Source organism: Glycine max, chromosome 15, assembly GCF_000004515.6.
Source record: "Glycine max cultivar Williams 82 chromosome 15, Glycine_max_v4.0, whole genome shotgun sequence".
NCBI lineage: Eukaryota > Viridiplantae > Streptophyta > Magnoliopsida > Fabales > Fabaceae > Glycine > Glycine max.
In genome coordinates, this window is record NC_038251.2 from 11,501,563 (window position 1) to 11,528,991 (window position 27,429).

Consider the following 27,429-nt stretch of genomic DNA (forward strand, 5'->3'; position numbering starts at 1 on the left):
GTTTCTCGTACAGGTTCATTTTCAAGTTATATACAATGAGTAATAAATCATAACAAAGGAACACAGTACACAGAGAACATGGTATCAAATAATTTTTTTCTTTCACCTAAAACAGATTTAGTAATTGCTAAATTTGATGAGTAATAGCTCAGCCTACACTACAGTGAGTGCCCCGATAAGTAAGACCTAGAGATGAGATCAAAATGTACATAAATGTAACGTCTAATAAGTTCACCTTAGCCTCTAAAGAAAAATAACCCTTTTGTTTCCTGTTGACCATTTTAAAAAAAAAAAAGCAAACTTGACATATTGATCGTTTTGCATGGAAAAGGCTAAGAAACATAACCCAAGGATTTTCTATGAAGTTGTTTTGAATATTAAAAAAGCTGTGAGCTCTTATTGCTGAATGCTGACACTCAACCACCTTTTCCCAGTGAAGATAAGTGAGCAAGGTGAGAGAGAGGTAACACCTTTTTTGTGCTTACAGGGTGTTGTCATTTTCTCTCATCTAATGTTTGGTCTAACCTGATCTGCTGACTCTCAGGACTGCTATAATCATACTGAGCTTCAAGAGCAGTGAAAGAAAAATAGACACACACACGACACAACACAAACACAACCCTCTCCCTTCCCTATGTTATGCTTACCTACTTGTAAAATAAAAGAGGCACAGGCACACTACATGCACCATGAATGTGTGTGCTGCAGAATTAGTACACTAATCAATTAGCAGATGATTCCAGAATTAATATAACTTATTAAAAAATTCTTTAAATTAATTTCTAAACTTTATTTAAAAAACATCAACTTAGTTAAATTAGTGGTGGATATTCAATATTTTATAAATTATTTAATTAATTTTATTGCATTAGGACCATTTAATTAGTATATAAGATAACAGTTAATTTAAAGACAAAATTAGTGACTCCTAAAACTAATATAACATATGAATTTTAAACAGAAGATAAAATTAGTATTTTAAAATAAACATAGGTCTTTATAAATAAAATGAAATGTTATAATCTATTTTATTATCATGATATTTTGTATTAATATAAACTTAAAAAATAATAATAATAAACCGTAAAATGTAGGTGTCAAAAAGAATAGTACAATATCTAAAATTATAATATCAACGAATTTAGTTTTTAAAATTATTATGTTAATTAATCTTTAAAGCTATCTAATGATGATTATTTTATTCCTGAAACTATAAAAATAAAAATTAAAGTGTAATTTTTTTATAAATTAAAGTGTTAATAAAGTATCAAGAAGAAATTAAAAAATATATATATATCAAGAAGAATGTTTGTCTTGAACAGGCTGACACAATAATAATAATAATAATAATAATAATATAACACTATTATTTTGAAGTGTATTTCATGCAAAATGCAGCTACAACCACGGAAACATTTTATTAACTTGAAAATTCCAACATTTCCAATGGAAAGGAGAAATTCCCTTTTGATGAGAGATTGGATTCTCTGAGGCATGGTATATATAGTATAGTAACTAGTAAGGCTGTGCTAGCTTTTTTATTCTACTTTTGAATATTTGTATATTTTGGAATACTCAGCAAAATTTGGCAGACTTAAAAGCAAGAGGGTAGGAGAAGGTATTGGAATATGTGAATCTGATGATCTGGCTAGGGGCTAAAGGGTTCCCTCCATTCACTAAGCAATCATCATAGGAGATCCTCTTGAACAATCTTGGGTTCACCATTCTTGCAGAAGCAAACATGCCACAGTGGAGGTGGATGTCACTAGGAGCACATCCAGAAACACAATTGTTAACAATTTGCACTATGAACTGTGGGATTCCTGGTGTAGAAGTTTGGCTTTGTGAGATGCTTATGTCTTTGCTAGTGCAAGTACCTATATATGTGATCACCATAAAAAAAAATTAAACAAAGTCAAAAAAGGTGCCCAAAAATAATAAAAGAAAAAGGAAAAGATGTTTTTAATTTCATCTTAGTTGGAAGACTAAGATATGTATATATATTTACCATGCAACCAAAATTTTCTAGAGGCAGAATGTGCATGTTCTACTTTCATTGACACTGTTATGGACCCGTTTTTGTCTTCATGAGAAGAATGCAAACTCTGGGTCGATGGTCCTGCCAACATTATATGTAAAATTCAGGCTAGCTCACGGGAAGAATAGTCATTGAGAGAAAAAAGGGAAAAGCAAGAGGTTATGTTTCTGTACCTGAATGCGTTCCCTCGTCACAAAATACAAAAAGGGGCATCATGAAGCATAGGAAGATTATCAGAGGACAAGAGTTTGTGATGGTCATGTTCATTGCTGAGTGTTATGCTGCTAGGATATCTTTCTTTGTTTTTCTGCTTCACAAACAAGTATAGTCAAAATCAAAATCAAGTGTTTAGGAATGGATTTTGAAGTTGCAAGAGAGGGGAGCGAGTGAGATTAGTAGGGTTGGTGAATGGTGACCCCTAGTGTACAACAATGCTATGATTGGGTTGCAGATATTAAGTACAAGATGTTTAGGTCCCCGTTTTATTCATGGGTAATAATGGAATGGAATTGAATCTTAAATTAATCACATTATCATATCTTAAATTTTGATTTTAATATTTTTTATAACTATCAAATCAAATATATTTTAAAATTTAATTTTAATTATTATTTTAAACTAACAATCTTATCATATTTTAAATTTTAATTTTAATATTTTTTATAATTATCAAATTTAGTATATTTTTAAATTTGATTTCAGTCATTATCTTAAATTAACAATCTTATCATATTTTAAATTTTGGTTTTAATATTTTTTATAATTATCAAATCAAATATATTTTTAAATTTGATTTCAATCATTATCTTAAATTAAGAATTTTATCATATTTTAAATTTTAAATTTTGGTTTCATAATTTTTATAACTAGTAGATTTATTGTACAATTAAAAATTATGTTTCAATATTTTTATAACAAACTTTAGTTATTAAAAATTTTTGTTTAAATATTTTTTGTAACTAAAAAATTTAAATCATTTTTAATTATGATTTCAATAATTTTCATTAGTAAAAAATTCAATATCTTTTAAATATTTGTTTCAATTTTAAAAACAAAATTAGACAAATATAATATAACAATATTGAAAATTAATTGTTTCACAAATCTAATCTTAATTCTAGCAATCTAATCAAATCTTAGTAATAACTAATATTTCTTTTTTATAAATAAAATTAATACTTAACATATAAATCAGAAAAAATTATAAAATTTCACTAAAATTACAAAACAACATTACACTACGAAATAATTTAAATAACAATTGACAAATCAAAATTAAAAATAAACAATTTAGAAGAAGAAAAATTGAAAAAAAAAATATTCAACAAAAAAAAACATACGGATCACTAATCCGTATGGTCATACGGATTGACAATCCGTATGATCATACGGATTAGTGATCCATATGGGGTTTTTCAGAAAAATGTTATTTTTTCGTTGGAGAGGAAGAAGAAGAATCACAACGGCACGTGAAGTGGAGAAAGAAGAAGGAAAGAAGAAAAACCACAATCGCGCGGAAAGTGGAGGAAGAAAAAGAACCGAAGAGGAAGAAGAAGAATCGCAACCACGAAGAAAAAGAAGAACCGCAACGAGAAAGAGTCACAAACCACCAGGAGAATGAAGAAGACCACGACATGCGTGAAGGAAAATGAAGAAGCAGAAGGAGAATGAAGGAGACCACCACGAGGAGGAAGAAGTGCAGAAAGAAGAAGAAGCAATGTGGCAGGCTAAGAGGAAGACAAAAGAAGAAAAAACGCCGCGGGATAGAAATGAATAGTGACTCATAAGGACGAGTCACCTTAACTTTTCATATCAAAATGGTGAAGGGCATTTTAGCCCTTTCACCAACATTACTGGATGCCCCAACCAAATTGTTGGGTGCCCAAAGCAACACTCATAATCCAAAGGTGCATGAGGTTTTGAGAACAACATCTGTTTTATCTTAAGACTTCGGTTAATTTTGATTTATTATGTTTGACAGTTATATATATATATATATATATATATATATATATATATATATATATATATATATTAAATTTTAAATTTTTAAAATACATCATTTTTAAAATACACCTTCATATTAGGTGCACTTAGCAATTTTACTGGTGCACCCAACACTTAATACAAAATGACCTTATTACCCCTAGCATATTTTAAAAGCTTTTGGTGCACCTAGCTTCTCTCTCCCCGCTTTTCGCATTCCTTCTTTCTTTCTTCTTCACCCAGCGCGCAGCTTCGTCTTCTTCTTCTTTCTTTTCTGTTACGACTTGCTTCTTGACCCAGCTGGTTTCTTGTGTGGCGCCGTGGTGTGTTGGTCTGCTTCTTGAGCTCGCGTCCAGTGGTGCATTTGTGTTCTTCTTCTTTGGCTCGCAGCATTGTCGAGGTAAGCCACTCCCCTGTCGTTTGCTTTTCCATTCTGTGTGTTTCTTCAAGTTGATCCTCGTATGCATAGACCTGATCAGCATCAGTGATAGCGTAGAGATAGCGTAGAGTGTAGATGATCCGCATTTGTGTTAGATGATCCGCATAGGTTGTAGCTTGTTGCGAATCAACTTGATCCATAGGCTTAACGCGGATCAACTTGATCCGCATGAAGTTTGACAATATTTTTTAATTTAAAAAATTGGCAATTAGGTTTTGTTTTATGAAAAAAATGGTTTTTATTACGGTTTAGACTTATTTTTGATGTGTTTTTAGGCTTATTGAAAATTCCCCATTGGAAACACAATTAGGAAATAGATGGGGTTGAAAACATATGACATGACATTTCTATTAAAACTTTAAAATGGTATATTCATGGCTTGTAGTTTGGTAGTAGACACAAACTCATTGTTCTGGCATTAGAATTCTGCATGTGTTTGCCTATAATTTCTTCAAGGTATATAAAATTGTGTTGTTTGTATTTTTTTGCAATTCTTTCTTGGGGAAAAGGTATATAACCATCACAATGTAGCAACAGTTTAAAAACTTCGTACCCCATTGCCCAGAGGCTCTTCGCTATGCGAAGGTATGGGGGAGGGATATTGTACGCAGCCTTACCCTTGCATATGCAAAGAGGCTGTTTCCGGATTCGAACCCATGACCAACAAGTCACCAAGGCACAACTTTACCGCTGCACAGAATATTTAGGATATCTTTGTTGATTTGTTTCATTACCTAATTAACTGCTTAGGCTTGTACTAGTTCTACTAGTACTTTTACCTAATTAATTTCCAATAGGATAATGATAGTGTAACTAACATTAAGCCAAACATTCTCACCAAAAAGTGAACAACTGACATATGTAGCATGAATTACAAGTTTCATTCTTTTGGCTCAACTACAAGAATGAAGAAACCACCTTCAACACAAGTCAAGTGCAGAATAATATTCTGTGGGTTCAACATTCAATGGCTCAACTAGTTGGACCTACTTTTGCATATGTAATTATGTGCAAGTGGTCAATTTACACTACTCAGCAGAGTTTGATAAATTCAGGGCATTGGGTTGCTTAAATTTAAACCACAACAATTTTTTCTGCAACTGACTTATGTAACCCATTTAGCAATAGATTTTCTCCTAATATGGTAAATAACAATCACATTTAGATTTTGAATTTCTAAGCAATAGTTGCAACGTTGAAGAAAATGAAAATAGTATGATAATGAAATATCTGCAGTTACCCTAAAATTAGAATTAAAAGCTCTCATATTTAGATGGCAAAAACATGAACCAAAAGCTATAAAGCAGTAAATTGGCAACACAAATATGATCAATTAGGTAACAAACCTTGTCAAATTTTGTGTGAAACAACCCTTTCTTCATGCCGTTATTTCCTGATTGCTTTCTACTTCTAGTTCCACAATCAGTATCATCATTAGCAAGTTTTCCCATATTCACCTTCAAATTGGTGTTTGTCAACCTCAATCACTTGACTATGGAACAAGCACCATTGGAAGGCCACCACTTATTTTCCGTTCTATTCCATGCTCCCTCCTAAGATATCAGACAGAAAGTACTTAAAAAAAATTGAGATATGAGAAAGGGGTGCAAAACAATTTATAATAAAAAATAACAAAAGGGTAACATAGAAATGACAGGATATACACGAAATTATACATATCTAAATATCCCTTCTACAATGCAATATTTTATTTTTCCTTTGATAAAATGAGGCTTTGAAATCAATGTCAAATGTCAAATGTCCCTAAGCTTACAAGCTTCAAGCTAAGTAAATCAATGTCAAATGGTATTAGCCTCACTAAGCTTGGTTTGTAATAGTAAAGTTGTCATCAATCTTAGCATTCTAGGTTAGATAGCCAAAGAAACAAAGTTGAGAATGCTTTTAGTCAATTAAGTTCCTTTATGGTTATTTGACCAAAGTGATTTATTGTTAATTAACAAGTATAATGGCTAGTTAACAAGTATAATCCCTAGTTAACAAGCATAATGCCTAGTTAATGCTTATTAACACACCTTTTAGACACATTCAAAATCATAACCTACAAGTATAACACCCATCATTCGTTTAGAAAATGAGAAAAAGGAAAATTGTTTTGGCAAATTTGCTTGCGTCTAATAGCACAACATATGCAGATCATGGTTAAGACTAGAGGATTAGACCGTGCTTTATGGATCATCCTGATTCGTACATATTACCAATGAAGGGGCATTTTTGGCATTATCAAGTGATGCTAGGTGCACCAGCAATAATGCTGGGTGCACCTAGCAACACCCTTTTTCTTTTTGTTAACTTTTAAATTTTAGAATAATTAATTTAAGATAAAGACAACTAATAACCGCCAGTATTTTAGTCTATTTTAAATCGGTAAACTTCTAAACAAAATGGTCATCCTCATCTCTCATTTTGTTCCATCTTCTTCATCTTTCTACCACCAAAACCAACACACCAATCACCCAAATACTATAACTATCCACTCTTAAAACCCCAAATCCAAAGATCCCTCAGCAAGTCCTACAACAAATCCAACCCAAACACAAAAAGCAATAAAGAAGCCAAGTCACAACAATCACTTCGTTTCCTCTCTATCACCACTGCAATTCTTCCTCTCCGTCAATCGCGGCCATCGCAAGTCACCCTCTATCGCCCCTGAGATCTGGTTAATGTGGGTGCGAGGATGGATCTTAGTGTTTCGTCGTTGGTTCAAGTCTAGAAGAGGGTTGCCTCGTCGGCGGCAGGCGAACTCGCCAAGATCTGGTTTGTGAACCTCTACTCAGATCTCTCATCACCACAGGGTCCGTGCGCGCCGCCATATTCTTCAAGACCTGATCCGCACGTCGAACCACCTCTCCCACCAACCCATCGCCAGCGCACACCACCAGCAGCCCTAACACGCCTTTGCGCAACTCCACAACCAACACCGACCACCATGGTCGCCACCCCTCCTTTGCGCACAATCACGACCACACCACGACCCTCTACCATACCAGATTGGTGTGCGCGCGACAGTCACCACCAACCTCGTCACCGCGCGTCGTCACTAGCCAGATCTACACTAGAGGTGCAGCATTTGGCCCTTGATCTCCGGGGCCCGTGGCTGCTCGATGTCGAATTGGTCTGGAATTGGAAAAATATTGACGAGGAAGATGAATAGGACTAAATTAAAGATACTGACGACTTTTAGCTATTACACGGTAAACTAATTATTTTAAAAATTAACATAATATTAGTATTTTTAACCACAATAGAAGAAATAATTAAAATGATGAATTTTGAAAGATTAAAATGAAATTTTTAAAATTTAATACATCAAAATGGCATAATTATAAAATATAATGAATCAAAAGTGACATTAAATCTTATTTTAATGGATTAAAATTTCATGTTTTTATTTTCATTCACCATGGCTTTTGCTGGTTCTACCCCTCTTTACGATAAATAGTATCGTGTGACTGCTATGCCCTTGCCTGGCAAACTTCCCTATGCCTTTTTATCGAACCTCACCTTCGACCATTGTCACCCATCGTAAAATATTGTCACGTCGCCTAAGTGCACAACCAACACACCGTCAGATGCACCCCACGCATGACCCTTTTTTGGCCTTTGAAGTTTACACATGTTCTCCTTTATGACGTGTGATGCATCTCCGGCGAGTCTCACAGTAGTTTTCTCTCCCTCCACCTCAAGGTGTCCTCAGTGCACCTTTATGCTCTTCTCACGAATGAGCAATACAAATCATGTTTATTCGACGCAACCACACAACTTGAACAATCTTTCATTTCTATGGTTGATCGTATTTGTAACAAGCTCAATTTATATAACATATAGGTTCAAGCTTGAGGGGAGGGTTAAATTACATATTATTCTCTTATTTATGATTAGATAATAATTAGTAATTTAGTTATCATTACTCATTATTTGATTGATCCTATGTAATCAATACTAAACTCATTTACTCATTATAAATAAAAATTTAGTGTGATCATCCAAGACATACAACATTCCAATAAAACATTTTTATAATAATAATAATGTATAAAATTTGAATATGACAATACAAATATTAAAATTTTACAATAATATTAAAAGTTACTCCCTCTATTCCAAATTGAACTTATTTTTAGCCTTTTTAAAATATTTCATTGTGATGTTCTCACTTTTAATGAGGTATTTAAACGTCTATTTTAATTTGATCTAAATGTTATTGTCTTAAAAAAATTAATAATATATTTATTGAAATTAAAAAAAGAACAAGAATATTTTAATAAAACTATCCCTTATAAATATTAATTCTCTTAGAAATACTTTTTTTAAAGTGTTTGAAATAACTTAAACATCATGGACGGAGGAATTATAATACGAGATATATGTAGGCAAGGTGTATATCTCTTATCCGCAGAAAATGAATGCAGAAGTGAACTATTAATGAAGGATTATTGGAAAGAACAGCATGCCAAAGCCAAAAAATAAAAGGCCACAACAAGATTTTTTTTTCCCTTTATCCCAAGTCGTGAAGAGATGATTGAAAATGCGAATAAACCAAATAAAATGAAAATGAATATAACTATAACCGGTTGGGTAGGTGATTGGGGTGTATATTACTATATTTCATTGCGTATTTTTCCTATGCAGTTATATTTATGTTGGTAACAAAAGGTTGAAGGGAAAGAAACACTTTTGCTGGTCAAAAAGTTAAATGCCCTTTTTCTGATTCCACTTTCACAGCCTCAGTTCATGGATTGTTCAAATTCCAATATTCCGTTTTACCTTTCCTTACCCTTCTGCTTTTACATTTAGATGGATATATAGAATCTAGAGATGGGACAAATTAAGCACCATGAATTCTTTGCTCTAAGAAGAAAGTTACAGTTACAGAGAAGCAATGGCAGTCCCCTATGTCAGAGACAGGAAACTAGGGGACTTGCAAAATTGCTTCTTATTCTTCCACTTTTCCACTTTTGTTTCACCTACATGGCTACATATTACTATATAGACCTATCCAACTTTGACAAAAAGTAAACGTATCATTCAATATTCATGAATGACATGCATGCATAGGTAGACACGGTTGCATACACCATGCAATATATATATATATATATATATATATATATATATATATATATATATATATATATATATATATATATATATATTTTCACCTCTGTATTAAGAGACGAGTAAACCCCTCAATTTCTTAAAGTATTATTTTTTTAAATAGTCTCTAAAGAAAGAAATTTTTAAAGTAATCTCTTGTAAGCATTATAAATCATAATAAGTAATTCTTCAAGTATTGAAAAATATATCAAATTGGTATCTAAATGTTTAATTATTAATTTGATTCCCAAATTATTTTAAATAGTTTAATTTGATCTCTAAATTTTTAAAAAATTTAATTTGATTCTCAAGTTTTTAAAAATAAACAATTTAATTTCCAAATTTTTAAAAAATTTAATTTGATCATCAAATTCTTAAAAATGAATCAATTTGGTCCCTAAATTTTCAAGAACTTGAGGATCAAATTAAATTATTTAAAAATAATTTGAGGATCAAATTGATTTATTTTTAAAAATTTGAGGATCAAATTAGATCTTTTAAAAAAATTGGATCAAATTAGTTTATTTTAAGAAATTGAGGATTAAATTGAACATTTTAAAAATTTAGGAACTGAATTAAACCATTTAAAATATTTTGAAATCAATTTGATAGTTAAATCATCTCTCAAGGTTAATAAAATATAGTGAATTAGAGACTAAACTTTTATAAACATTCAATACTTTTGAGAAAATAGTTATAATACTTGAGGGACTAAATTAACAATCTATTCATTATGAATTATGAAACCCGGCCCTTTAATTCCCCTAACAATGTTAGCTTTTTTCTTATCATTTTATGTATGCATATATGTCTATCAATCCTCGGCAAACTATGTCATAAATGTTTATTTACTTAATCGATTAGATTAGATGACGCACGTGAAAAGAAGATACAAAACCACTTTGCAGGTAGTATTTGATAGTGGAAGAAAGAGGGGTCTATAACCTACCTAGCAAAGTGTGAGCGAAAGCTGCCTCTAAAATCAAACCTTAATTTATTCAACATTCATGCAACAGTTGTAAGTCATTGTTAGGTTGCCAAAAGACAAAGCATCGTTTCACCGATATGTGTGAAATGATCAATCAACAGGTAATTACATCTTTCTTTCTATGCTTCTGAGAGGCACATGTTGTGGATTCAAGTACCCTTTGGATAAAGCTACTACTTTCTTGTTCAGATAGATAGAAGAATCACTATGAATATGAATTCATTACTGTGTAAATTATAGTAACCTAAGTCCTGAGGTTTAGGAGGAGAGCCTGGTCATCCTGTTGGTGCATGTGTGAGTGTGACCAGCCATGTGATGCAATTAAATAGCTGCAGCCACTTTAAAATTTCACAGCTAGCTAGCTTATTATATTAGGTCGCCCTCATCTATTTATAATTAGAAAAATAATTGATGTTCTAGTATATTGAATAAACTGAATTATTATCACACAAATCTAATCGGAAATTACTCCGTCGGTATAATCTTTTTATTATAATAAAAATCCACGGATCAACCCTTTAAAGTTCGTAAGCTAACTAGCTCCGAAGATGTTACGTACCAAATTAACATATGTATTAATTATTGGGTGAATTAAAGTTCAGTTTCCTACTTTCTATTTGACCCCATTTTAGTTAGTGGTATCTGAAAGTCACGTTGGGTCTAATAAGTCAAGCTGGGTACGTAGAGTTATTTAAAGGAAAAAAACACTTATTACTTGTTTGACATTTGTGTTTAAAATCTTTTTTTTAAAACAAAAGAAATGTTTGATCAAGTTTGTTTTTGTTTGGTGTTCTAAAAGCAAGTTTCAAAATTTTATTTGATTTCAGAAACTAAAAAATAAATAAGTTTAGGACATTTTTAAAATCCAAAATAGTTTTAAGTACTAGATAAGTAACATGTCACTACTACATAACACAGTTTTTACATCGGTGAAATACGACATTCTACATCGGTGGTCAACCGATGTTGAATAGGATGTCGTTAAAAGTTAAAAATTTCAACATCGGTTTTCAAACGAACGTTGTAGAAAGACAACGTTTTTTACATTGCAGTTTTTACAACGGTGCTATCCTGACCACCGATGTAGAAATTAGACCTTCTACATCGGTGTTGCATACGTGAACGATGTCAAAAAAATGTTTTTCCACATCAGTGCTTACTTAAGGACCGATGCAGAAATATGTAAAATAAGTTACACCAAAATACACAATTAAATCACAAACTAAGAAATCTCTAACTCTAGCCTCCTCTAAAGTCTAAAGCATACTCAACCGAAGAAATTCTACATTTCAAAGAGCACTGTTTTCCCAAAACAGAACTTAACTTCCCATCATGTCAAAGCCCCTTAAATGGCCTATAACAAAGAATTGTAATCCTTTCTGCATTGATTCAATCTTCTACCGATCTATTAGAAAACAACCCATACAAGCTCATTCTTTCAACATTTGGTGGGAAAAAAACTGTCATTTTTCTTTCTTATGATAATCTAACACTAAGATGATATTGTATTTAGTGATCGTTCCACACACCACCATAATACTTATCCAGCACATACAATTTTTTTCAGTGATCTTTCCACACACCACCAGTCTATTAAATAAACAAGGGTCAAACTCAATATATCATAGCCGCATACACCACCACTCCAGTTTCTGTCTATTTACCAGCACCCTCAGCCACCTCAATCCCACTTAACTTAATCGGAAATCCCAGAACACTACTGTAAACTTAGGTGTGAAATTTGAAACCTAAAGTTACTTCAACCAATCAATCACCTTTAATTCCCAAAGACATTTGTCCAGACCCAACAACCGTCAAAGCATGCTCAATCTGAACAAGCTTTCCAGAAGGGTTGTTCCACAACACAGCGCAATCAGTTGAAACACAAAGCATACCCTTCTCTTTAATATAAACAAAAAATTAAACCAAATTGAAAGTTAAGAGCAATAACAATACCTACATGTGGTGAGAGAAAATGAATACTGACTATCCCCCATGATAAACCACGCAAGAAATCTGCACTCACAACTTCACTTTGCAAGTTACAATCACAACACAAAACAAACAAAAAATAATCAGTTTACTCTATTTATTGAAAATTAAAAACACTTGAAAAAGGGCTTTTTTTCTTCATACCAGCCCTAGTAAAAAAGATAAAAATAAAAAAAAATTGTAGATTTTGTGTGATGGATAAATTGAATTGAAAGGCGTGAGAAAAAAGAAAAGACGTGATCCGTAAGGAGCAAAGAAAATAACGGAAAAGAGTGAGGAAAAACTAACCCGAGAGAGAGAGAGAAAGAGGCCGCAGAAGAGGGTACCAAAGTTCTTCTTCTTCTTTTCTTTTTTATTTCTTATATCTGCGCGACAGGTTCTTCTTAGTGTGCAAGGGGCAAGAGCGGTTTCGCGTGAACGATGTCATGCGGACAAAGCCGTAGCTGGGGGGGCGCGTGACGTGGCTGGAGGACAGGAGTGGTCGCTCCTCGTGTAGTTGTAGACCAATTCCATCTTCGATTGCATGTTGCCTCCCTCTGCGGTGAAGTGGTGGTACCGAAAGGCCTTCCCCTTGATTTGCTCTCTAAAAAGCCCCATTTCCCACAAAAACCCTAGCACCAATTGCACCGCCGGGTGCCCACTCTCGGCTATGTTCTGCGTATCAGTGTAAAGGTCAACAATCCTCACGTCTCCACTAAGAGAGAGAGTGTGTGACATGAAGAAGTTGAGGCGCCACCTCCCTCATCTCCCGCAGCGCCACGATGAAGAAGTTGAGTCGACAAGAAAAAATGCGAGAATGAGAGAGAAAGTGGCTTACTTTGCTCGATAAATTAATTAAAAATAATAACCATTTAAGACGGTGTTCCCAAGACCGTCTTTGTTTTGAAGCATTCCAAGGCGGTTTTAAGATGGTGCCTTCGAAGATCGTAGTGGAAAAAGGAGAAAGCGGAATTTAAAAACGGTGTTTCAACCACCATCGTTGTTGAAGGACACGATAATTACAAAAATGCCACCGATAAAGCAACACCGACGGGTGTTTTACACCGATGTAGAACCTGCGTCGTAAATTAATGTTTTTTATAGTAGTGTGTGTTTTGCACAACAGAAGAGAGAAAAAATAAAAGCAAAAAGGTGAAAATGGAGAGAACAAGATGGGTCTCCAATGCACCATACAATGACAATTAGTATTGGTTTGGATAGATTTAATATAGATATAGATGATGAAGTATTATAGATGATGAAATATTGTCTATGTTCTGATAGAGATTGCTTCCTACTAAAACTTAGAGAGCACTTCCTTGAAAAAAAACACTCTCTTTGTATTTTGTCTAATAGTACCTTGGTTTACTCTCATTTTTTAAAACCTTTTTAACTCCTGTTAGCATTCTACAAAAATATTACAAAGAGCTATACAAAAACAATCCATCTAAACAATCAATATCAATCACCAAATGCAATTCCATCATTTACGTGTACTATACAAAAGGCATACTCTATACAATAGGCAAGTAGGTAGCAAAATCAAAAAGGCTTATTCATATTACATATTGAGGTGTGGAATACATAAAAGCACAAGGGAATTGAATTCTGCTTTAAGAATATTTTGCAAATCTATTTCGCAAAGATAATTTTGTATTATCAAATAGATGATGCATTTAAATCCTAATAAAATCATGTTATATCTTTTTGAAAAATGTGTTAAACTTATCTAACCTGTTGGAAAAAAAACTTAACTAACAGAATGAAGGGAGATGAATGCACATATTTTATTGAATAATAATCTGTTTAAGTAGAGATTTTTGTAATTGAACGAAGTTATAAAAGCAATAACTGACTTCCTAAACAATAACCACTAAAATAACAACTATTGTAATTGAAAGGAATCATAAAAAGCAATAACTGAAAATAAAATAAACAGTTCTAAACACTCATGATAGGCAATTGCTGATACACATGTTCAACACTCCTCCTTGTATCAGTGGTTGGAAAGTCCAAGTTTCTCTCTCACTAACTCAAATCTGCTTCTTGGAAGAGCTTTGGTGAAGATATCTGATAGCTGGTCTTCAGTCTTGTAGTACTTCAAGCACACTGCACCATCCCTCTGTACATCTCTAAGAAAAAATAATTTGATGCTAAAATGCTTTGTTTTTCCATGAAAAATTGGATATTTAGAGATGGCTATGACTGCCTGATTGTCCACCATTACTTCAGTAGTTGTATCTTGCTCCAAATGCAAATCAGTTAGCATTTTCCTTAGCCATAAGGCTTGATTAACAGTTGTTGTGGTTGCTATAAATTTTGCTTCAGCGGTTGACTGTGCGACAATTTCTTGTTTTTTGGAACTCCAAGAGAACATCCCTGATCCAAAATTAAAACAATAGCCTGAGGTGTTTTTCATATCATCTAAAGGCCATGCCCAATCACTATCAAAATAGCCTTGCAACTTGAAATCTTGTAATTGATTGAACTTCATTCCATAATTTAAAGTCTCCTTGACATACCTCAACACTCTTTTTGCTGCTTTAAAATGAGATTCTTTAGCACAATTCATGAATATTGAAAGTACACTTACAACATACAAAGGAATATCCAAGCATATAAAGGCTTAAGACCGAAAATAGTTTTAAAAGGAATCAAAGTGAAAGCCAATGGAGGAGAAAGAGAAAATATATTGTGTAATTTTTAAATATCAAGTATATTAGGTGAATAAAAATAATGAATATTTTTCGTTTAATATTTTAACATTATATCTAATGGTTGTAAAATATTGGTCCATTGACGGATCACTCGTTGCACTTGTCAATTATAGAATCCGTCATAATATAGACATATTTATATACACTAAACAATAAAACTTTGTAAAAGGAAAAAAAGAAAAGAAAATTACAATAACTAAGTGGGTCAAGGGTAATGGCCATGGCTATTTAAGAGCAAGGGAGGAGAATGGCATGACGTGAGGTCGTGCTTCCTTAGGTGGTGGTTGAAGGCTATGCAGTGGCAAATAGAGACCACATAATGGTGAAGGCACACAGCAACAACAATATTTTAAAACAAAAATATAGTAACTCGACGACCCAACCCCCCTCACTGCATCGGTTGCCTTACGAATTAGGTAGGGCACTAGGGCTCACCCCACCATTTTTTACGAGTTCTTTTCATATTTTAATATGCTTGGTTAGTGAAAGTATGATTTATATGTTGTCCACTTCTATGTTGATAGATATATGATACTTGAATATCATTATATCTGCAACTATACCTCTCAAATAAAAAATCCTAATATTTAAATATCACATATATTTAAGTTTTAAAATTAAAAAAAATAAAATATAATTTTCGTTTCTTTATTTTTTTAATATGTGATTTTTGTTCTCATAATTTTTAATTGAGACATTTTATTTCTTAATTTTTAAAAAAATATAATTTTAATTCCTTTATTTTTTTTATTTAAGATATTTCGTTTCACACTATAATTGTCACCCTTATTATCACTCTTAATGCTATTATCATTATTGTAACTATCATTCTCACTATGTTCATGATCATAATTACATGCCCACCACTATTTTCATCACCACAAATTTATTGTTGTCATTCTCTTCCTTTCATCTAGTAAGTTTGAATTAAAAATGAAAAAAATGATTAATATGATATAGATTTAAGGTTTAACATTAAGTTGAAAAACAATAAAATTTTATAATTTTTTTTATATAAAATGGAAAATCAAGTATAGAAAAAAAATTTCTAACTGAGAAAAGAATAATTTACAAAATATTACATTAATAATTGTTACTCTGTTTTATTGTTCAAAGTTCTAAAATGTGCATGCTAGGGTTTAAGATTGTGCAAGGGTTTTGGCAAAGGAAAGGTTTTTTGTTTTGACAAGTGAGAGATATTTATAAGTCAGTTAGGGGTTTTGGGTGGCGTAGCCATTTCATTTCACTACTCTTCTTCCTCAGGTGGCTGCGATGTGAATATAAACTGAAAATGGAAGGTTTCGACGATGACGATTTCGGCGAACTCTACGCCGTCGACATTGAAGTTCCCAATGCCATCTCAGAAGAAGAAGAAGAAGAAAAACTCGATGTAAACAGTAACATTTTGAATCTTGATAAGGATATGGACAACAACAAAGTTAATGAGGACTGTGCTGCTGAGAGTGACAGCGACGACGACGACGATGATCTGAAAATCGTGCTGAATGACGAGGATATTCCTGTCGGAGCTGATGCTTGCGACGACGACGGAGATGGCGACAATGGTGATGATAACAACGGTTCCAGATTTTTTCATCCTAAGGTCAGTAAGGTGCTGCTGCTTCTTTCTTTCTTTCTTTGAGTTGTTTCTGTTTTTTAAATTTGTTTTGTTAGTAATTGGATGATTTGGAATTGGATTGCTGTTTCAATTGTTTGTGGATACTGTAATGAATAAGCAATGCCTCAAAGAAATAGATTAGAAGTTATATCAATTGCGTAATATTTTTGTTATTTTTCTATTTGGATTGTTTTTCTGTTGAAGTGGTGCAATGCATTTTTTTGTTTTGTTTTGTTTAGTGTTAAATTGTTCAAACTGTGTTGCTTAGTGAACTGTGATTTCTTTCTGTAGAGTGGGAGGAGTCGAGGATTGGCGATTTTGAATAATACGAAGGCCAATGCATCCATGGGTATGGGTTCTTACATTTCATCCTTGAATAAAGGGAGGAGGAATGGTGATACCTACATCCAGAACCTTGCATTGAGCTCCTCTCGAGTGTGTCTTGCAGAAAATCCTATGGCTGTTCAATGTGGATATGGATTGGCTCTTCCTTGGTACTGGTCAGTCTATGCATTTTGATATGCAGTCCATAACAGAGCTCAGTGAATTTTGTTTCTTTGATAAACTGAATGTGGCGTGAGTAAGCGGTATATCATTGCAGAGTTCAATGTGATCACACATATCTCATACTGAAATTGGCAATGATCATGGTATTTTGGACATGTTATATTATTCTAGCTAGCATTTGTAAATCTTATTGTCTATTGTGATTTCCCCCCTCTATTGCAGGGGTATATTTGATGTAAACATTGATACATTAACGGAGAAGCCATGGAAGGTTCCTGGAGTTGACATAACAGATTACTTTAACTTCGGTTTTAATGAGAGCTCTTGGAAGCTATACCGTGCTTCATTGGTGGGTATATTGTTATGCCCAAGAGATCTCACTTTATATCTTTTATGTGATGCTTGTCTTTTGGTTTCTCTGGTTAGATGCTGGCATAATTTATTTATCCATTCCTCTGGCTAGCTGTACTGGAATTTCTGCCACTGTTTTTGGCATTAACCACTAGGTTATCTGTTTAATGGTTAACTTTGAGATAATTGACATTTGGTTTTTATTAGAGACTCACAAGAAACATAACTGATAATAGTGTTACACTGTTTGTAGGAGCAACTTTGGCGAACATCCTTGCAAACTGGTATTTCTGTTGATGACTCTACAAACTGGAATCAGGTGTTTAATGTAATATCTGTATACTTAAGTAATAACAAATACGTTGTGTTATTACGGTGAATTCTCTTGTCTGATCTTGCTGACTGGGATAAGTATTTCAGGAAGCCATGAGAGAGCAAACTGATCAAGTTGTGTCAGGAAATGCATTTTTTCCTTCATCAGATTGTGGATTGGTATGCAGATATTCAGCTGTTGGCTCTTGTTAGAATATTAGGGTTATTCATGTGTTGGGAGTCATGTTTTGTTAACAGTATTATTGGGATGGATTTGAATTAATTGAACTAAATTAGTGCTTGATCTACGTTATTAGCATAAATCAAAGCAGTTAATGTTTTGTAACACATCTCACTCTCACACATTAAGAGTAACATTCAGAGCTCCCCAGCCTCCCTTCTTCCTTTTTCCATCTTTTCCTTATAATTTCAGCACCTATTATAATTTTACAGCTTTTGGTATTTTGTGAGTTTCTTCAAGTTATCTTATTAACTGTTGCTTGTAAATATGAACTTGGATTTTGATACCGTGTTACTGACTGATGACTGATATTTGATAATTCAGCCAAAAGGCAGAGCAATTCAGGTTGAGGACAGCATGGTTGAACGGAAACCAACCATGGATGTAAGGCGTCCACGTAATAGGGATTTTAATGTTATAGAGGTGTGCAGTTCACAACAATTTTTGTGCTGTAGCTGCTTATGTCTTTGTAGTAATTATTATTGGTTTTGGGCAGATCAAGCTGCTTGACTCCTCTGATGACTGTTCTGGTTCTGGCAATAGCACTGTAATGGATGCATCATTAGAAGGGGAATCTATGGCAGGTAGTAAGAGAAATGCTCTCAATTCTTCTGCTGAACTCAATGAAGTGCTGTCTGAAGATCAGTTGGAAGATGTGAAAAAAGCAGAGGACTCTTCTCTTCAGAGAAGGTCAGATACACTGCATCTGTCTGATTCCTTTCTATATATTTTCTTGTGTGGATTATTGAATTCAGATCTGTTTGAACTTCATTGAAGCTTGTTTGCATTTCTGTATACTCCATCATGTTAGAAGTATGGATAAATTTGTCAAATTCAAGTTCAAGATGAAACTATAAAGTAATATAGATATGTGAATGTTTTTTGATTTTCTAAATATAGAAAACTCCTATCCTCAACCTTCTGTGTTGATTGTCTGTAAAATCTTATTTTGATGAAAATCATATTACATAACACGAGTACTTTAACTGCAGCTTTATCCTAAAACATATACTAGGATAATAATTTCTTATGTATAGTTGTCAGCATTCCTTGTTTCAAATTGATTCTTTATTGTAATTTGTGAATGACTACCATGTTTTCCCCTATTGACACATTAGTTGATTGTTAAAATTCTTAATGTTTCTTCTTGGTTTAGTACATTAGATCTTTTATCAGCTTCACAACTTATATCTGGATTCTGCATTTCACAGAAGTGGGCCAATTCCTGGTGTAGATGGAGATGAGCATCGGGATCAAGCAGACCAACATTCTGAAGATACTGCAGAAGTGCCGGAGGGAGAAACAGAAGCAGAGGAAGGTGGTGGCATAGACACATGTAGTTCTTATCCATGTTGGACTGAATCAGAATTGTCTCTTGGAGATCAAGAGCACAGCCTGACTTCCTATACTGATGGTGATTCTGAGGCAACGGATAACAGTGTACATGTTGATAATGATAAAAGTCTTAGCCCTTTAAAAAGGAAATCGTTGAATTGTGTTACTGAAATGAAGGAGTCTTTGGCACTTTATTGGAAGAACTCAAAGAACAACAGTATCAATAAAAAAGCAGTAAGTGCAGCTTATAATTCAAGAACTAGAGGTCAATTCAGAAAGGAATGGAGGAACCAAAGTGGTGGATATGAACCTCATAGTTATGATATGAATAAGCACACTGAAAATGATAATGATGTCTCCATCCTCAAGTCAAGTGCAAGGAATCTGTCTCTGTTGGCTCACCGACCCGTTGATTATGGCAGACATAAAGACCAACTGCAAGTTTTTGGCAGTCATAAAAGAAGAGATCTTTCATGTAATAGGGAAACAAAACAATCCTACTATTATGGCGGTGAAAAGGTCATTGATGAGTTGGTTTCATGGCGCTCTAAATATTATCACGAAGATCGAGAAAGCTTCAGGGAGAATACAAATCGATATGACAGAAAAAATGGGGATGTGGGGGATTATTTTTTTGAACCAGGTCCTGGATTTGCAGATAGTGAGGACAGAGATAGAGATTGGTATCATCTTGGTTGTGGGCACTCTTCTGATGACCTGTGTCCTTGCTCCTACAGGGAGTCAAGGCAGTTTCCTCCAAAGCATTCATCTTTTCCTGATAAAGAGAGGTATACTCCAAGGAAAAGAATGGATGAAAAATCCCTTATAGAAAGAAATTGCATTGATGATTTTGATGAATGTGAGTTTGAGTTTCTAAACAAGAGCTATAGAATGTCCACTGTTGCTGAGAGAGAACAGGAATTTTTAGACAATAATCGTGAAGAGCAGTTTCCACATATTTATAGAGATTGGAGAAGATCTGTCCGTAGGGGAAGACGTTTTGACAAGCCCCCTTTAGTTTTGAATAACTTGTGTTCTGGGACAATGGAAGTCGAAGATAATTGTCAGAAATATACACACTTCCGGACTTCAAATTTTAAGCATCGTAGACAATCTTATACAGATTCAGTGAAAAATTATGCATATGGGTCAAGAGTAAATGGAAATCTTGGGGGTTCGGGGAGAGATAAGCATGCTAGGGACAACAGAGACAGCAACTGGTCGTGTGATTATACTGACACTGCTGAAGATGAAGATTTCCGAATTTGTCCTGTAAAAGAGTATCAATTTTATAGGTCCCCATCTAAGTTCCTGAACTGGACAGAGGATGAAATTATTTTTATGCGTCATGAAACTCATGCAACATCTCTGTTTACTAAGGTTCAGAGTGATGATTTGCCATTGCAGCAGCATCAGCTAAGTATGCCAAAACGAGATAATGAGAAATATTTTAAAGGTAGCTCTAAGATTATGTGCAGAAGTAAGGGTGGGCAGGCAGTGCTGAGATGCAGGAAATCAGTTGACTTGATTCATGGGGAAGGAAAGGTAAAGATGGGGAAAATATGGTCAAGAACATGTGCTTTTGTCTTTATGAAAGAGTTATTTGACATCTGTTGCACTTTATTTCTTTTTGGTAACTACTATTCATTTAATGTCCGCCGTACTACCTCACTCCCAAATATTAACTATGTTTTATCTTTTCGTTCTCAACTTTCATTTTTTTAAAAAATGATTTTAAGTTTGGACTGATTTCAGATTACATTGATGTTGAGTTTCAGCATCAATATCAAGCTAAAATGCAAACATTCTAGAGAATTTTTGCAGTCAAGCATATGAAGTTGTGCAGTTTCTTGAAGTCGAAACATCAATCTCATTGTTTAGTAATATTGTATGGTACATTAATAGTCATCAGTGTTGTTATATAGCGGCCACGATGGCACCATAAGGCACGATGACATGTTTATATGGCTGAATTTTGGCCTTCCGCCATGTTCATCCATCCACCATTGATAACACTGATAGTTGTGTTCTCAAATGTTTGCCAACTTTGCCTCTAGTAGAATAAGGCTTTGGATATTGTTCATAATAGAATAAAATTTCTCACTTTTCTATTTTGCTTCTAAACCATTCAATTAAATTAGTACATGGCCGTGCTAGGAATGTGAAATAATATGGTAATGGGTTTGTGGTGATTAAGCTTGCTGCCATCAACATGGCTGGTGATCATTCCTTATCAGGGCCACATCTGTAAATCTCTTGACTTGAGATAATGAATGCACTTATTTTGTTTAGAATTTTAATTGACTGGATATCACACATTTCTGGCACATTTTATTGTTTTCTGAATTTATCATTCTATTAGGTATGAGATATAGGGTCTGTTTGGGTGTAAGCTTCTCTAGAAGCACTTCTAGAAGAAGAAAATAAGAAGAAAAAAATGAAATGAGATTTTCCATTAGTTAAAATGAGTTTTCCATTAGCTAATTTGTAAATGTCATCTCATCTTTTAGAGAAGCTATATTGATGAGCTTCTAAAAATTAACTCATGAAGAGCTTATTTTTGCTTATGGAAAAGCTCATCTCATCTTTTTTCTTCTTATTTTCTTCTTTTAGAAGTGCTTCTAAAGAAGCTTATCCAAACAGGCCCATATTATTGGTAAACTATAACTTATCCTTAGATCGTGATGGACATAGTATGCTGTTTAGCCTTTAATTACTTTTATAAGTAGGCTGGGGAGAGAATTGGACAAAACTATCTCTTCTTCCTAACTTGTCAAAATTGTATTGTATATTCAATTCTATTATTAATGCATGGATCTGCAAAATAGTTGTATTATTTTATCACTTTCAAAAGCCTGCATTGGTTTTTATGTAGAAATGTTGTGTTTTGGACAATAAGGATGTGTCTTTTCAGGTATTTACCTTTCTCTGCTAAATGCTCCTATCTACCTATAAGCCTATTATATGTTTAAGGTTTGTATACTTTATAACTGGTTTCTGGCTTTTGTTCTGTGGGCTTTTCTTCAAATGAAGTTTTAGTTCTTTAAAATGATTTCCAAAGTTGATTATTGATGGCATGAAGGTGCATTTATTGTTGATTGTGATAAAAAAGACATTGGCCACTCTACCAAATTCGATATTTTATAAGCCTCATTTTCATGCTTAGATTATCTTGATCTGATATGACTTTGATAGTTTCAGTGTCATTCATACTTTTAGTTGTATTTATCAATATTAGATTTATACAGATACAAGTGTAGTACCCAATTTGATTTTTTTATTATGGATGATTTAGCAGATTCATAACTTTTTGTATGGAACATTTTTTTTTATATTGAGCTCACAATAAAGCTTGAAAAGTGTCTAATACCTTTACCATGTTTTTCACTTTAATGCTTACTTACTACTAATGATCATTCTGTTAGTTTCTATGTTTATATTTGCCACTCCCGTGGTTCACATTTGTCACACTTCACTATTATTTATTTGGTGCAATATTCTGCATATGTCAGCAACGGGGTTTCTTATTTGTTAAATGTATATTGATATTTTCCTTGTTTTTGGTTTGACTATTAACAGTCTCAAGTGAGAAGTTCCAGAGTCTCGTGCAATGGAAGGCTTGAAAATGTCAACCAGGGGATTGCTAAGAAACGGAAGAGAGCTTCAGTGGGTTTTGATGAATCTAATAAAAATACCTTCAAATTTGACTCCCCAAAATACGAGAGCAACCTCAAAAGTAAGAAATGGGTGCAGAACCTTCAAGATCAAGCGCAGAAAGAAAGCTCGGACATCGAGGAAGGTCAGATTGTTGCAGAAGAACCATACATGGAGAAGGTTTCTGTATCCAGAAGAGATGCTTCTGAAGGTCCAGCAGTGACTGACAGTGTGAACAAGAAGAGAATGTCACAAAATGAAAATAGTTCTGACCAATATATAGGTGGTTACGACAGTCAAAGGATTCTTGATTCATTAGCCAAGATGGAGAAACGTAGGGAGCGCTTTAAGCAACCAATGACAATGAAAAAAGAAGCAGAAGAGAGTTTGAAGCTTAACAATGATTCCATTGTAGATACAGGTGAAATGAAGCAACACAGACCAACTCGAAAGAGGCGTTGGGTTGGTAATTAGCTTTTATTGATGGCTAAAGTTTCTTTCAGATTCCGGACAAGTACCATGGTGGAACTTGGTTAATCATCCTTGGTAGAAACTATATTTTGGCCTTGGCAAAATTGATATTATAGATGTTTTCTTTTGACTTGGAATAAAGCCTGATTGGCCTAAAGTTTTGGTGTATTTATTGAAAGCTCTATATTGCGAAGACTGTAAATAACCCTGACATTTATGAGATATAGTCAAATCGATTTTTAGATGCCTCTAGCTCAGGCTCCATCAAATCATAGTCGAGTTGGCTTGCTATTCTTACAACTTATAAGCTACATAAATATATTTCTGGTGGAAGATTTGGGATTGGTATTAAAATATGCACGAAAAATACTAGATGAAAATGATAAAAGTACAAATTAAAAATAGGAAGCTCAAACTTTGGTTGAGAATCAGTTGACAAAACTAACGCTATAAAATTATAGTATATTTTTGTATTAAAACTTTACTTTGAAAATGATAAAATACCAATTAAAAATAAAACAAATAAAAACATAAATCATACCAACAATAATTTTTAATTGCTTACTAATAATGTAAAATTTTTTATACTGATAATACATGGTCATCAAACTTTTGTTTAATTTTCCCAAGTGACAATATATTTACTATCAATTACTACAAGTTTAGTAATTTTGCATTATATTATCACGGATTTTTTTTATCTATGAAACTGAAAGGGTTTACTCTCACTTATTTAAAAATTAACATTGGTAGAACTTTTTTATTTCCAATTATTTATAAATCACTTGGAAGTAACAAAAAGGCAAGACTTGAACATAATAGTGATTATACACATCTTTTTACTGGAGCAAAAACAGAGATGATCCAATAATATGATAATAAAAAAATAGAAATGATGAACATAGATGCTCGATGTACAAGAAGACTTTTAGAATGCCCCCATGTAGGATCGAATTATAGACCTTCGGTTTACAAGACTGATGCTCTAAAACTGAGCTATAGGGATACGAACACAAGTATTGCCACAAATATCTTATTTAATCATGCATTTCTGTTTTCTGAACCTAAGAAAATTTGATCAATTCTAGTACTATTTTTATTTCAAAGTAGCCATAGTTAGCGTGCCTTTGGAAAACCTAAAAGTTAAAAATCATAGTCATAAAACAGAAAAATTAGTAACCAAATCAGTACAGAAGTATGCCAAGATCGATCTAATGTTTCAACAATTTGATTTGAATTGCACTCTCTCTCTCTCTCTCTGTATATATAAAGCTTATATTTATAAAAAGGATGTATTAGTATTAGACTTTTTTTTTTTTATATTAGTATTAGTATTAGACTAGTAGTAGACTGGTCCTTAATCTAGGAAATTATTTCACTTCGAAGTTGGAGCGTTTTAACTTTAAATATAGAGTGGTTCACACATTTCAGTATTGTATATATGATACACTTATTCACCTCAAATCATTGGTAGCATCCACAAGAATCTATTTAATTTTTTAAATTTGAAATTCTCACAAGTCCGGCATGATTGTTTTCTTAAGTTTTCTGGAAAAAAGTACGTGATCCTTTCACTTCAACAACATAATTTCTTTCATTACATTATTTGGAATGTACTTATTTCTAAATATGACAGGAGGAGAAAATTTCTTATCAGTTAATTATTGTACGGTATTTGTGTCTAGGATTTGATCAAATATTTTTCTCTGCTGAAAAAGCAAACAAATTATACAGCTATGCTATATTTTTTTTCCACTAGAGTTAGGTAGATAAATACTGTGATCTTATTTTCGAGCTAGCTTTTGTGTAAACAAAGATTATGTACTTCGGACACTTCAACAATGTTCCATATTCGTTGTATGACGTTTGAGGTACCTCTTCCTTGCAATTTTACTCGTTTAATTTTAAGCAAATGTTTGTTTGTAAAAGTTAAAACGAACTCATGATTTAAATTAAGTTGCATTTCTTATATATAGTGCATGGTATATTGCATTCGAGGAAAATAATTTCTGACGTGTTAGTTCAAAGTTAGAAACAACCCCCCATGCACCCAAAAAAAAAAGAACTCACATCCATCTTGACAAGCTAATTAAGTTATCATTGGGCTGGTATTTAGGTGTACATGAAATTATCATACCTCTAAATGCTTGCATGTGGTCATTAGCTGTGTGGAAACAGAGATTAAGAAAAAAAAGCAGTCGAATGTAGTTGATCCTATTCCAGTGATAAACAGATTAAGCAATATATGATCTTTGGACACACTAAATTTTCCAAAACACTTAATTAATACTTATTGTTTATTATATCTCTCCTTCTATAACATCATATATATCATCTATAATACTTAATTTTTTTTCTCTCTTTTATCTCTCTCACTAGGTGTAAATTAGCATTTTGGATATCCAAATATAATACTAAGTTTTATGGCATGCATTCCGGATTAATTGCGAACATCTAAAAGCATTTTTGTATTGTAAATTTGTGTTGGAGTGCATATTAACATCGTGAGTAACTAACTAAATGTAGGTAATTATTTGTTGATTAAAATCAACAGATTTAATTAACATCTGATAGAGATCATGTCGAAGCTAATTTAGGCCAACATAGAACCCAACCTAAAGTTTTTTATTTTCATGGGCAAACCGCAAACCTTTGAACATCATATACCTAAAAATCTCTCGGGTCAACAAACACATTTCTCACTTGTCCCTTCATCATCAGTTCATCAATATTTTCATCACCATGGCTTGGAAGTCTCTTTGTGTACCATAGATCATCGATACATGACATAGAATCTGTCTGAGGAACGTGGTTGGCAAGAGGATATCCCCAAACCCTAACTCAGTTATAACCACCCTACAGTCCCTCATACCTTCTCCCACTCTTGATGTGAATCTCCACATGGATTCCATGAGCTCTCCAAGGTTCTCTCCCTCTCCATAGATCCCATATATGAAGAGAAACCCAAAAGGTCTACAAAGTGAGTCACTGACCCACATTTTGAGACAAGGGAAAACTTATTCTCTTGCATGATTTAAGGTTGTAAGAAGAAACCTCAGTAGTTGAGACTTTCTAACTTGAAGCTTATATAGGCTTCACAAGTGTTCCATATGCTAAAAATGACCCATGATCTTGAGGTTTCATTGTTAATAAGATCTTGCAAGTTGAGTCAACCCTCTTCTTTGTAGTAACATACCCATATGGCTAGGCTGAGTTTCTCCTTCAGAATAACATCCATGTCTAATGGATACAAATCTTTGGTCCTCATGGTTCTTCTGTATAACGAAATCGCTAGATCTATGTCCACTTTCTCTATTTTTATATCCCTGGAAATTTGCTTTGTAAGGGAACTAGTTGGTTGGACAAATATGACAAGTGAGCTGAGATTCACATAGTTGCACTTGATGGTAAATAGGTTTTTAGATGCATCATTATTCTTTTCAGTGGCTAGGAATGCATACTCAGCTCCATTTCTCACCATCCATTCTTCAACTGTGGTGACAAGTCTTAGTGCAACCCCCTTTCTCCTATATACAGATACCAAAATGTTCTTTGAATTAGGGTTTTAAATTATAGTTGTAGTTTTTTTGGGAAGGCAAATTATATCTAGTTGTACTTGTATTACAAATAGCAATATAGAAAATTGTTGGTAATCATGTAGTTATTATTGTCTAATTCAGTTGTAA

General features: G+C 33.4%; 2 protein-coding genes across 4 annotated transcripts; one reads left to right on the plus strand and one right to left on the minus strand.

The window, feature by feature from the left end:
* Positions 1-1,393: 1,393 nt before the first annotated feature.
* On the minus strand, positions 1,394-13,750 carry LOC100796799 (TPD1 protein homolog 1). The gene is made up of 5 exons (XM_041010027.1): positions 12,523-13,750; positions 5,810-6,016; positions 2,212-2,345; positions 2,009-2,119; positions 1,394-1,877 (listed from the first exon to the last, which is right to left on the minus strand). The coding sequence occupies exons 3-5, from the start codon at positions 2,303-2,305 to the stop codon at positions 1,576-1,578; spliced, it is 507 nt and encodes a 168-aa protein (XP_040865961.1). The 5' UTR covers positions 2,306-2,345; positions 5,810-6,016; positions 12,523-13,750; the 3' UTR covers positions 1,394-1,575.
* A 2,656-nt stretch (positions 13,751-16,406) lies between these two features.
* LOC100816009 (FIP1[III]-like protein) lies at positions 16,407-23,985 on the plus strand. Of its 3 annotated transcripts, none has more exons than XM_006597640.4 (9): positions 16,407-16,866; positions 17,164-17,372; positions 17,602-17,728; positions 17,984-18,049; positions 18,151-18,222; positions 18,608-18,706; positions 18,780-18,973; positions 19,495-21,163; positions 23,198-23,985. In XM_006597640.4, the coding sequence occupies exons 1-9, from the start codon at positions 16,546-16,548 to the stop codon at positions 23,744-23,746; spliced, it is 3,306 nt and encodes a 1,101-aa protein (XP_006597703.1). In that variant the 5' UTR covers positions 16,407-16,545; the 3' UTR covers positions 23,747-23,985. The 3 variants fall into 3 exon arrangements, with proteins under 3 accessions (XP_006597703.1, XP_040865962.1, XP_040865963.1); XM_041010028.1 differs by having other exon boundaries at positions 17,164-17,366; XM_041010029.1 differs by having other exon boundaries at positions 16,408-16,857.
* Positions 23,986-27,429: the final 3,444 nt, after the last annotated feature.